This window comes from Mirounga leonina, unplaced genomic scaffold (assembly GCF_011800145.1).
Source record: "Mirounga leonina isolate KUSES-001 unplaced genomic scaffold, KU_Mleo_1.0 Mir_364, whole genome shotgun sequence".
NCBI classification, from domain to species: domain Eukaryota; kingdom Metazoa; phylum Chordata; class Mammalia; order Carnivora; family Phocidae; genus Mirounga; species Mirounga leonina.
The window spans coordinates 1,032,073-1,045,257 of NW_023270708.1; the positions used below are offsets into that span (position 1 = coordinate 1,032,073).

Genomic DNA, 13,185 nt, shown 5'->3' on the forward strand with positions numbered 1-13,185 from the left:
GGTGAGAGTTCAGGACCTGCTCAGGTTTTCCTGGGTATGGCCCTATCCATGTGTGTGGCCATCTAGATGCTCAGGAATATGTTTTTTTTTTCGTATTTTTTGAATATGAAAAGGCCTTTTCAAAGGCCTCTATGGATATCTCATTCCCCAGATTTTCCTTTTAAGCTTGTTTGCTAGCCTATTGTTTGCTCCAACTGTTTTTATTGACTTGGAAATAGGCCCATGACATATTTTGGGTGGAAAGATAGTAGACTGTATGTACTGTTTTATTTGGGTGAAATGTTCACAATCATTGATGTGCATAAAGAAAAGTAGAAAGGTATCTGAGTAGGATATTAATCAAAATATATCATTTTTTACATGCCCTGAATGGGAAATTTGTGTTGCTTTTATCTTTATTCTTTGTACAGTTGTGGGTTTATTTGACTTTTTAAAATTAGTATGAGAAGAGCAGCAATAACATTGAAGAGCAGGACTTCAGAATCTGTCTTTTTGTTGTTGTTTGTTTCAAGTTTTATTTAAATTCTAGTTAGTTAACATATAGTGTAATATTGGTTTCAGGAGTAGACTTTAGTGATTCATTACTTACATATAACACCCAGTGCTTGCTCCAACTGTTACCCACCGCTTCAGGCATTCATAAGTTAACTAATTGCCTCTGATTGTTTTTGATGAGTACTCCCAGGGAAAAGACTCTGCCTTGGGCAAACTTTGAGTCAGGTCAAATAAGGATGGTTGTGCAAGTAAGGTCTTCCATGGAACCACCAAACAGGTCTAATAATGATAGTTCTTAGGGAATGGGGCTTTGAAGAAGTTCTAACCTCATTCTTTTTTTTTTTTTTATATATATATATATATATTTTTAAATTTTATTCTTATGTTAATCCCCATACATTACATCATTAGTTTTAGATGAAGTGTTCCATGATTCATTGTTTGTGCACAACACCCAGTGCTCCATGCAGAATGTGCCCTCCTCAATACCCACCACCAGGCTAACCCATCCTCCCACCCCCCTCCCCTCTAGAACCCTCAGTTTGTTTTTCAGAGTCTATTGTCTCTCATGAGAAGTTCTAACCTCATTCTTTTCCATTGGCTATCAGGCTGCTGTTTTTCATCATGATTGTAGGCTATTAGTTTTCAAAGTTCCTAGGAAGCTGGGATGGTGAGATGAGAATATGGCAAGTTAAATGCCACAAAGTTCACTATTATTGAGATTCAGCCATTTTTCTTGAAAAAACACCCTTTGGATTGCTGTAAGCCTTTGATTTATATCCAGAGTTTTGAAAAAAGTTGATCTGATAATTTTCGCCAGTGTTCTCATTGCTTTTATGGAGGAGAGGGTTCTCAACGGTCCTTCCTCTGCCACTTTTGCTCACTTGATCAATAACTACTGGTTGAATGAGTGAATAATGCCCAGTTCTTCCTCCCTGCCTGTGCAAATCTAAAACCTTGTGGATCAGTTTGCTCGTTATATCTTGAATTCCAAGAAAATGTGATCTGACTATAAAGTGATTTGCTCTCTGGTATTGATTATGGGAACTGTGTTTCCTTATCAAATTAAATTAAGGATTGCAGTGGTCTGAGGAGCACTTAAATTCAGCATTAGGACCAGATATCAATCTGTTTAGGTTTTAAGGAAGACATTTGTTTAGGGAAAATTCTCTCATTAATATGAATATTTTCTTCTAACTGTTCTTTCCAATTCACTTTTGATACTAAGGACTGTTAGCATAAGAAAATGAAGTTTCTAGGGATGCCTGGGTGGCTCAGTTGGTTAAAGGTCTGCCTTCGGCTCAGGTCATGATCCCAGGGTCCTGGGATCGAGTCCCACATCGGGCTCCTTGCTCAGCAGGGAGCCTGCTTCTCCCTCTGCCTGCTTGTGTTCCTCCTCTCTCTCTCTCTCTCTGGCAAATAAATAAAATCTTAAAAAAAAAAAAAAGAAAATGAAGTTTCTATGGAGAAATAGAAATTTTACATCTACTCCATTCTTCTCTCTTTTATACTATGTTTTCAAAATTACATTTTTAAGCAATTAATGATGCTCTCAAATTTTGGTTTAAGCTGCCTTGCTATTATAGATTATACCACTGGTAAGAAATTATTTTAGTTAAAAGTTTTAACTAAGAGGTGACTCTGGTATAATGAGAGAACCCACACCTTTTAGCACAATACCCATAAGCTTTTAGCACAATGCTCAGCATATAAATAGCATTTAATAAATACCAGCTATTGTTGCTCATATTATATCAGTAGTGATAATAGCAAAAATTACAGTTTATACTAAAAATGTGGTCGGAATTGAGCAAATGCCTACTTGCAGATAAATTTTTAGGAAACCCTATGCCTAACCTGGTAGGTTATTGACACAAAATCAGCTCCTCCAAGAAAAGCTATTGGTTCTTATGGTAAAATAATTTCTTTGTTTATTGTATTTTTGCAGCATTCCAAAATGCCTTGAAGATTTTCTGTAGGATAAAAAGTGGTCGAGTTGCAACTGATGAACTGGCTGCTGTTTTGGATAGCATGGATATCCCTGTAGTCCCTGAAACTTTTCAGGAAGTGATAAAACATGCTAGTATAGACAGTGAGTTATTTGAATTAATATGTATATATATCTTTCTTGGATATCAGTTTTCTGATTCATCCTTTATTTCTCCTTCTTTTTCTTCTGATTCTTGCCTTTTGCCATCATTACTGCTTACAGGTGTCTATGGTAAGAGATAGTCTAAGAAAATTAAATGAGAAATTTCTAAAATTGTCATATTTTAGTATGTTTGGTGAAAATCTAAGAGAAAAATGGATTTATTTTCTTTTCAAACTTACCTTTCTTTTCCAATAGTCATTTCTTATCTGTGTAGAGATAGTTTCTGTAGTGTCAAGGGCATTGGCTTCTCAAGTTAGGAGACCTAAATTTCTTGAGTTTTTAATTTTTTTGGATAGCTTTGATTATATAATCCTCCTGTGCTATTCAGTTACCTGCAAAATGTAGATTTCTTTTAAACATTATAAATATATTTAGCAGATGTTTTGTATCATATGTTTACATGTCACCAGGGGGTGTCTGATAATAATGGACTGATAAATAATTGATTCATTGATTATCCATTTATTTAATAAGTCAGATAGTCATTTAATAGTTACTGTGCTTGAAACTGTGCTAGGTGATACACAGATAATAGAACACACTTCTTTTTCCAAAGGAGCTCACATTCTAGTGTGGAAAGAGTCAAGTAAAATGAGAATTATAATGTTGTGTAACAAATACTATTATAAAATGTAAATAGGCTGCAAATATATCCTGGAAGCACCAGAGAAAGATTATCAGAGGATGTGATACCTGAGCTAAATCTTGAAGGATCAGTAAGGGTTGGTTGGTTGAAGGTGGTAGTAAAGAGTGAGAAAGATATTTTAGACTGAGGGAAGAGTTTGTGTAAATATGGCAGGAAAATAATGAGACATGACATCTTTTTTAATGGGCTTCCATTAGTTTTTGTCATTTGTTAGTGATGGCTTTTTAGTGGGCCTTTGGCTGCTGAAATGTGTTGTGAAGATAGAACTGGGCTGCATGGATTTTTTGTTTTGTTTTTGTTTTTTGAGAAGGAGAGGAGTGAAGAGGGGCAGAGAGAATCTTAAGCAGACTCCACACCCAGTGGAGAGCCTGATGTGGGGCTCAATCTCACAACCCTAAAATCATGACTTGAGTTGAAATCAAGAGTTGGTCACTTAACTGATGAGCCACCCAGGCACCCCAGGCTGCATGGATTTTACTAGGTAGTCATTTATGGTAGGTTCTGGGTTAGTACACATAAGTGGAGGGATGTTCTGAGGCATGAAGATGTCCATAAAATGGGGATTTTAAAGTTTAATCTCAAGCCATATTATTAAATAGCCTTTAGGGCATGCTCTACCAGAAGAAACAGAAATCATACGTGAGATCACTGCAGCACTTTTTTTTTTTTTTTTTGACTTAGGTAATTCTGGTCTGGACTTCCAGACCTTCTACTTTATTTGGGGAGCTAAACTGAAAAATTATGTTAATTTCATAGGATTGTTATAGGAATTAAATATAAATATTACTGTGTTTGGCACCTAGAACAGTCTCAAGAAATGTGAAGCAGAAACCTGAGAATTATCCTTGACAACTCTGTTTTCTCTGTTCTCCTCATGCAATCATTAGGAATTGCTATTATTTTAAACTCCTAGATGTCTCTTTCTAGCTATCTTTCTATTTTCCAATATTACTACCTTAGTCCAAGTTACCATAATCTTTCCTTAGGACTATCAGTGTTCATCCTAACAAGTCCACCCATATCTGGTCTTTCCCCCTTTACACTGTAGCCATAATAATCTTTTCAAAACACATATCTCATCATGTTACCTCCTGCATAAAATCTAAAAATACTTCTTGGGATGAAAAACCCTTTAATGTTGCATACAAGGCCTTGCAATATCTGGCCTTTACTATAGGTCTCCAGCTTTATCACAGACCACAGTCTGCTTTGCTCACTGTGCCTTCACAGAGTTTCGGTTGTATACCCTGCCTCCTCCTGCCATAGCCTTTGCATATGTTCTTTTCTTTCCCTGGAACATTCTGCTCCTCCTAGTTAATTCCTACTTACACTTTAGATTTAAACTCAACTCTATAGGGATGTTTCCATGACTTCTCTAACTTGGTCAAATTCTCATACACTTTCACAGCACTAACCACAGTTGAAATTTTTATTTCTTATTGTTTTATTAAGCTCTGTATCTCAAATAAGACTAAGCAGCAGGAAAGCAGATACCATGTCTACTTTTGCTCAATATTGTATCCTCAGTACCTACTAGTACAGTGCTTATGGTACATATTAACTGCTCAACAAATATATGTTGAATGAGTTAATAAGTCTCACCCTTTACTCCATTTCCTCCAACCAGGGAGAATAAGATTTCTTCACTTTGTCATTTTAATAAGCTGATTGTGACTTAAGGTAAAATTCCTCATAGGGAAGGTCCTTGTCCTTTGACTAGGAAAATCATTTTAATAGGTTTGTTTGATTATGGGAGCTAAAGCCTATTGGGAGACACCTAGTTTGAGCAAAAAGATAACCTAAAGTACTCTATATAAGAAAATAACAGGAATGGGGCGCCTGGGTGGCTCAGGTGTTAAGCGTCTGCCTTCGGCTTCAGGCTCCCTGCTCAGCGGGAAGCCTGCTTCTCCCTCTCCCACTCCCCTTGCTTGTGTTCCCTCTCTTGCTGTCTTTCTCTGTCAAATAAATAAATAAAGTCTTAAAAAAAAAAAAAAAGAAAATAACAGGAACTTAGAATACCACAGTGGCTAATTGGCAGCTGGAGGAAGAAGACCAAGGGAAGCTAAGAGTGGATTGGGGGTCCTGCAATCAGTAGAGAGTAGCTATAGAACTCTAGGACAATAGTACGTAGTTGCTTGTTGTACTATAAAGAACTCCCATACTCCCATTAATTGCGAGTTATCTAGTAGAAGTTGGTTATATACAATAGCCTTGCGTTAGTAGTGTTGGTGGGTGGATTTCAAGGAGAAAAGTCTATAGGTTCTGTGTTAGGTAGGCTTGGGGTGGAGAGAATATAGCACCTATAGAATGTGATAATGTGAGTGAGATCAAGAGTCCAGGGGAACAGAGAAAACAAAAATCAATCACAAGAGTATAAAACACTCAGGAATCCTCAAATTTTGGAGGAAGTATTGATTTATGTTCATATAGTGTATGGTCTGGGGTCTGAACTATTTTTGTTAAATATTAAAGGAAAGGACAACCCCAGAATGCCAAAAGTCTTAGGTTACCCAGGTAGGAGATGTGGATTCTTCTATAACAGAATTTTGAAGTAAGGAATGAAATAACTAGCAGAAGGCATAGCACCCTGTTATAGGTACTATTTTATCATCTTGTTTTTGTATTTGGTTTGGTTTTTTTGAGTAATAATGATATGTGGAGAATATGTTCATCTTTATGAGTGTTCATAATGAAGAGGAAAGAATTATGCCATTGGAAGTTGCAAGGAAGTTCAACAAGCATTTGCTTCATTAAGATATGGCAAAAGAAATACGGAAAATAACTTGATGACAGTTCTGGGAGTGTCAGGTAGTTTGGTTTCTGAAATAGGATATTGGTGCATTAGTTTTTTCTCTCGTGATTAGTAATCTGATAATTGATCTGGGCGAAAAGTAGTGACTAGCATAATTTTTGATAGAGGAGGTTTTTGATATTGCAGAGCTATTGTGAAGATTATGGAAATGTAGTATTAATAGTCACTTAACACCTTCAAAGTAATGTTGCCCTGAATATGACCTTGATGATTAGGATAATTTTTTTTCACACTAGATGTTTATATTTTCCAGGTTGAATTTCCTCCAGAAGTACATATATAGGAGTGGGAGGTTGTTTTGAACTTCCCTTATGAAATAAATGGTGCCTATAACTATACTGATTGCCTCAGTCTCAACCAGGAATTATTCATTAAGGTTTTGATAGGCCCGATAGAGGCCAAAATAGTAATTTCAGATTCTGTAATGTTTATTTGGCCACTAGGGACTATTTAAATAGATTTTAATAATATTTGTTTGGGAGATTTGTGATAGGTATCTATTATTGTGTAGAAGCAAGGAATAAATTTTGAGCAAGAGCTAGTGAATCTATAAATAGTTGGCTACTGCATTCTCATTGGTTGATACTGGACCTCTTTCCAGAGAAGGGAGTTTTTTAAGTGGAGAGCAGATATAAACAATATGGCCTTCTCCATTGGATTAATTTATGTATGGTCGAATACGTTGCACTGATCGAATTCAAGAGTTTGAGGGCTGAAGCCTTGAATTATTTTAGGACTTAAGCTATGATCTAAGAACTTAGGACATGGACTCAATCTACAGTAAGTGCCAGGAATTCCCTGGGGAGTGTAAGGGGGGTGTTAGAACCATAATCAAGAAGAGAATGAGATTAAATACCAAGGAAATAAAAAAACAGAATGTAAGAAGCAGATCCTAATCAGAAGATAACTTAGCATCAATTGGTCTAACACTTCTTTGGGTCAAATATTTACCTTGCTTTGCAGTAATTTAAAAGCCTGCACCTGACATAGCTTACCAATTTTCAAGAATCAGAATGAATCAAACCTACCCAACACCAAAACTATATTGTGTATAATTCTTCTTTGACTCAGAAGGCACATTAAAAGCTTGCATCTTTTTTTCAGGGTCTTCGCTTATGCATATAATTGAGCAGTTGATCTCTTATGCATAGACTAAAGAATAAACCTAGTATTTTTATAGGTAGATAGGTAGATAGGTAGGTAGGTAGATAGGTAGATAGTATTTTTATAGGTAGATAGGTAGATAACTCTTGGTCTTTTTCACCTTGGATGTCAAGCAAACTCAAGCATTTGGAGGCAAGAACTACTGGGAAAAGCATTTTCTACCTCTGTGCACAATTGGAATGACATTATTTGAGGTCACTGCCTCTGAACCCATCCTCTGTCATGCACTGCCCAAGAAGGAAAATGGTCTTAGAAAGAGGCAAGGGCAAGAATGGTAGGAAGTTATAATTATGAGAGTTCTGGGCACCTATAAGGTCCTAAGTAAATGGTTTTGGTTTTCTGCTATCCACAGTGTAGACATTGCATTATTCTTTACAGCCTTCAGTATATTTTATTCATTCAAAAATAATTTTTAAGTGCTGGGAAGTAGATACTTTGCTAGGCATTGGGGAAAACAAATGACATTCTCTGCTCTTGAAGAGCTCATGATCTGGTAAGGCAGATAAGAGTTAAAACTTGAAATTCTACCTATGATAAACTCTCAAAAAACTGCTTATTAAAATATTATCTTGATTACCTAGCTTTGGGGCTTAAAATGTGACTAATTTCTTTTGATGGGAAACTCTTTTATTAAGGAGAAAAGAAAATAATGGTCTTAGTCTTATGTTTAGTGTGTACTGAGTTATTAATTCACAATTCCAGGTATTATTCAAGACCTATAATAGCTGGCCCTCCACTCCTCCTTCGACACATCTCTGTGTTGTTTTCATATTAGAATAGGATGAAAGTAATATTTGTGTTCAAAAAAGAAATACAGTATTTGAACTTACTCTATCTATTACAGGTAACCACAGGGTGGATATTAGAGATATTATATTTACTTTGGATGAACTACAGCACCAGTATGAGGATTTTTGTAAGTGAGCTCTTGTTGCTATAACAAGCTTTGTTTATAAATAAATTGTCCTTAAACCCTAATTTATAGGTTTCATCATATGAGTTTTAAAAGCCTTCTCTGAAACCATTGCTCTAACTCTTAAATTAGGGAGATAAAAGTTTAATTCCCTAAATATACTAATTAAAATTAGTTTTATAACTATCTCATAATTTTCTACTTTTATCTTTCCCTTAATATTTTACAACACAAAGTAAACTTTAAAACAAATTAATAACACTGAAGAAAGATATTTAATTTGCAAATTGTGGGTCATTCTGACATCCTGACATTGACAGTTAAACATTTTTAGTATATTCTTCACTATCATTCATGATTTAGTTCAGTTTTTCTCCATTAAATATATATTTTTAAACTCTTCCAATCACACCATGTCATTCCTTATTCTTTCTCTAATTTGTTCAAATATCCTTTGATCAAGATTATCTATGTATATAATTTTAAGAATTATATAGTCGTAATAAGCTTACTGCAAATAAAGCAGCCTCTCGCCTGATCCTTTCCTCAGCATCTCCAGAGGTAAACATTTTAGATGTTTTAGATGATTACTTGACATTTGTCTTCATGACTATAAATAACATGTTTGTATTGTTACTTGTTGATTTTTAAAATTTGGGGTAGACGTAGTAAACTTCCTAATATGAAAAATAAGGATTTAGCTCTGTTTCATCTTTCTTGTCTCCACCACATCTACTTACTCTTCCCATACCTATTCACACTCCCAATATAGTTACATGGTAATTTGATTAAGTTTTAATTCAGTATTTATGCTAATATGTTATGTAAACACTATTCATAGCTGAACTATATAGTATCTTATAGCTACTTTCTTTTTCTCTGCAAATTTTTCCCTCTTTGAATTAATAATTGTCTTATTTATTTATTTGCTTGGTTTAAATATTTATTTATTTATTTATTTATTTATTTATTTATTTATTTATTTTGAGAGGGGGATGAGGGGGAGGAGCAACGGGAGGGGGAGAGAGAGAGAGAGAGAGAGAATCCTAAGCAGTCTCCATACCCAGCATGGAACCCAACGTGGGGCTTGATCTCATGACCCTGAGATCATGACCTGAGCCGAAATCAAGAGTCCAACAAACGCTTAACTGACTGAGTCACCTGGGTGCCCCTATTTCCTTGATTTTTAAATAAGTATATTTATTGCTGATTGAACCCTGAATTCTGCCAACTGTCTAAATATCCTCTCCATAAGTCTACATGCACCAGGTATTCTATTAGTTTTGTCTTCTTGAGGAAATCTTCCTTAGAGTATTCTGATGTTCTTCAGAATGGATTTGTTTCCCTGTACATCTTGTGTGCAGCTGTTATCCTGGGATCTTTCTTCATTAACATTCTGGAGACTTTTCACTTCTCTCCTCCTGTATCAGATTCTGTCTTCACATCTGATTGATAGTTTGGGTATAGAATTCTAGATTGTAAATAATTTTCTGGATTTTCTAGTTTTCAGTATTGCTGTTGATGTCCAAAAATTTCTGACTCCTGACTCTTTGTATGAAACCGATTTTTGTTTTTGCAAGCTTATAGGATATTTTCATTGTGTATAGTGCTGTGAAATTTCATGGTGGTGTACCTTGAAATAAGTTTCTTTGCTGTGATTGTGTTGGATACAGTGTCCTCTGATTCTGGAAAATTAAAACAATTTATTAACGATTTTCTTTCCTCTATTTTTCTGTGAAACTCTTATTATTTGGATATTTGATATTCTGGATTGATTCCTTTTTTTTAAGATTTTATTTATTTATTTGACAGAGAGAGAGACAGCGAGAGAGGGAACACAAACAGAGGGAGTGGGAGAGGGAGAAGCAGGCTTCCCGCTGAGCAGGGAGCCCGATGCGGGGCTCAATCCCAGGACCCTGGGATCATGACCTGAGTCGAAGGCAGATGCTTAATGACTGAGCCACCCAGGCGCCCCTCCTTTTTAAAAAAAAAACAAAAACAAAAACCCTTTTCTCTTGTCTCTTTGTTATGCTTCCTGAGAGATTTCCTTAAATTTCTCTTCCAATGCTTCTATTTAGTTTTTCACTTGTAGTTTTTAAATTTCCAAAAATTGCTCTGTTCTCAGATTTGAGAATGGTAAGCTAAAAAGCTATTTGGAAGCTCTGAGATTGAGGGTGGAACTAGCTGACTATGAGCTGTGGAATAGTGGTTCTTAACCAGAGGTGATTTGGGGATTTTTTTTCCCTCCTTCCTCCCTCCCCCAGGAACATGTGGCAGCATTTGGAGACATATGTGGTCATCACACTCTGTGTTACTGGCATCAGGTGATGAGAGGCCAGGGGTGGTTCTAAATATCCTACAATACACAGGACAGCCCCCCCCTCAAAAAAGAATTATCCATCTCCAAATGCTAGTACTGCTGAGTTTGAGAAACCCTGCTAGAGGGTGATCTGGCTGGGTTCTTTGCATAGAAAACCCTTGATATCACTATCTTTAGGATATTTTTCCTTTTGACGGTCAGAGTGTTCAAAGAAGTTTCTTATATCCTTTCTGGAGGTATAGTCTTGCTTACTAAACTTCTAGGTGCTAAATGAGACAAAAGACTGGAGTTCCCATTATTCAATGTAACCCCCCTGCTATTTTTCCATATAATACTCCTACCCTCTATTGTGTTTAGTATTCCATAATTCCAGAGATCCTGTGTTTAACCCTCTCTGATAAATTGTCAGTCTCCTGCTGGAGTGGGAGAAAAATGAACCATCTGGCTGTATGAAGGGAATCTAGGTATCAAACCACTACTTGAATGGACTTTTATCCAATTCTTTATTTTTAGCTTCATTCTTACCCTCACTTTTAGAGGTATCTAAATGCTACTAACTTACGAGCATTTGGAGGTTTTGTGTTATGAATTGGGTTGCTTCTTGGCTTTCCACATTCTACTTTATGGTTCAGCCTTTTCAGGTCTACTAAGTTCATCAACATTCCAGCTTCCAAAATTTAATTGCAGTTGTTTTTTTCATCTGTTCTTTTTATTATTATGGATTTATGATGTTTTAAAATTCTTTTAGTTTTAATGGGGTTTTTGAAGGCTGTTCAGTTTGCTGTCATTACCTGAAAGTTTCAAAGTTTATTTTGAATTCTAATTTTGTCTTTGGTTTAGATTTTTTTCATTAATTTTTTTTCTTACATAGATATTACTAGTAATCACATACCCACTCTCATGCATGATTCTACTAATTTATGTTATTCATTTCTTCTGTATCTTTGCTAATTTTTTACCAGTTCTATTATGGAGAAAGGAATATTGTCTCCAAATATAATTGTGGATTAGTCTATTTCTCCTTTCAGTTTTGTTAGGTTTTGTTTCATGCATTTTGAAGCTCTGTTACTAGGTGAACTCACATTTAGGATAGTTATATCTTTTTATTAAGACTTATTAATTTATTTGAGAGAGAGAGAGAAAAAAAACACATGGGGGGGAGGGGCAGAAAGAGAGGGAGAAACTCAAGCAGACTCCACGCTGAGTATGGAGCCACCTGCAGAGCTCAATCCCATGACCCTGAGATCACGATCTGAGCTGAAACCAAGAGTTGGATGCTTAACCAATTGTGCCACCCAGGCACCCCAGGAGAGTTTTCTCTTCTTTGTGAATTGACTCTTTATCATTATGTAGTATGTATGTAATCACTGGTAATTTTCTTTTCTCTGAAGCTTACTTGTTCTGATTCTAATATAACTCCAGTTTTCTTTTGATTAGTGCTTACATGGTATATATTTTCTATCCTTTTACTTTTAACATTCCTATATCACATATTTGAAGTTTTTGTGAACCACATAGAGTTGGGTGATATTTTTGTATTTATTTTAATAATCTCTATTTTAATTGGAGTGTTTAAATCATTTTTTCAATGTTATTTTTTTAATTTAAATTCAGTTAATTGACATATAGCATATTAATAGTTTCAGAGGTACACTTCAATGATTCATCAGTCTTATGCAACACACAGTGCTCATTACATCATGTGCCCTCTTTAATGTTCATCATCCAGTTACCCCATGCCCCTACTCCCCTCACCTCCAGCAACTTTCAGTTTGTTTCCTATGGTTAAGAGTCTCTTATGGCTTGTTTCCCTCTGATTTTGTCTTGTGTTATTTTTTCCTCCCTTCCACAATGATCCTCTATTTTGTTTCTTAAATTCCACGTTAGAGTGAGATCATATGATAATTATCTTTCTCTGATTTTTATTATCTTACTTCGCTCAGCACAATACCCTATATTTCCATCCATGTTATTACAAATGGTAAGATCTCATTCTTTTTGATGGCTGAGTAGTATTCCATTGTATATATACCACATCTTCTTTATCCATTCACCTGTCGATGGACATCTGGGCTCTTTCCATAGTTTGGCTATTGTGGACATTGCTGCTATAAACATTGGGGTGCATGGGCCCCTTCAGATCACTACATTTGTATCTTTGGGATAAATACCTAGTACATCAATTGCTGGATTGTAGGGTAGTTCTATCTTCAACTTTTTGGGGAACCTCCATACTGTTCTCCAGAGTGGCTGCACCAGCTTGCATTCCCACCAACAGTGTAAGAGGGTTCCCCTTTCTCTGCATCCTCGCCAACATCTGTTGTTTCCTGATTTGCTAATTTTAGCCATTCTGACTGGTTTGAGGTGGTATCTCATTGTGGTTTTGATTTGTATTTCCCTGATGCCGAGTGATGTTGAGCACTTTTTCATGTGTCTGTTGGCCATTTGGATGTCTTCTTTGCAGAAATGTCTGTTCATGTCTTCTGCCCATCTCTTGATTGAATTATTTGTTCTTTGAGTGTTGAGTTTGATAAGTTCTTTATAGATTTTGATACTAGCCCTTTATCTGATAAGTCATTTGCAAATATCTTCTCCCATTCTGTCGGTTGTCTTTTGGTTTCGTTGACTCTTTCCTTCGCTGTGCAAAAGCTTTTTATCTTGATGAAATCCCAATAGTTCATTT

At 35.8% G+C, this 13,185-nt stretch overlaps 1 protein-coding gene across 1 annotated transcript in view; it reads left to right on the plus strand.

The window, feature by feature from the left end:
• EFCAB13 (EF-hand calcium binding domain 13) overlaps positions 1 to 13,185 on the plus strand; it is a 257,749-nt gene that overhangs the window by 32,199 nt on the left and 212,365 nt on the right. Inside the window, exons 8-9 of the mRNA XM_035030370.1 lie at positions 2,444 to 2,587; positions 8,114 to 8,185. Coding sequence (XP_034886261.1) covers positions 2,444 to 2,587; positions 8,114 to 8,185 — 216 coding nt within the window. The remainder of the gene's footprint in view (positions 1 to 2,443; positions 2,588 to 8,113; positions 8,186 to 13,185) is intronic.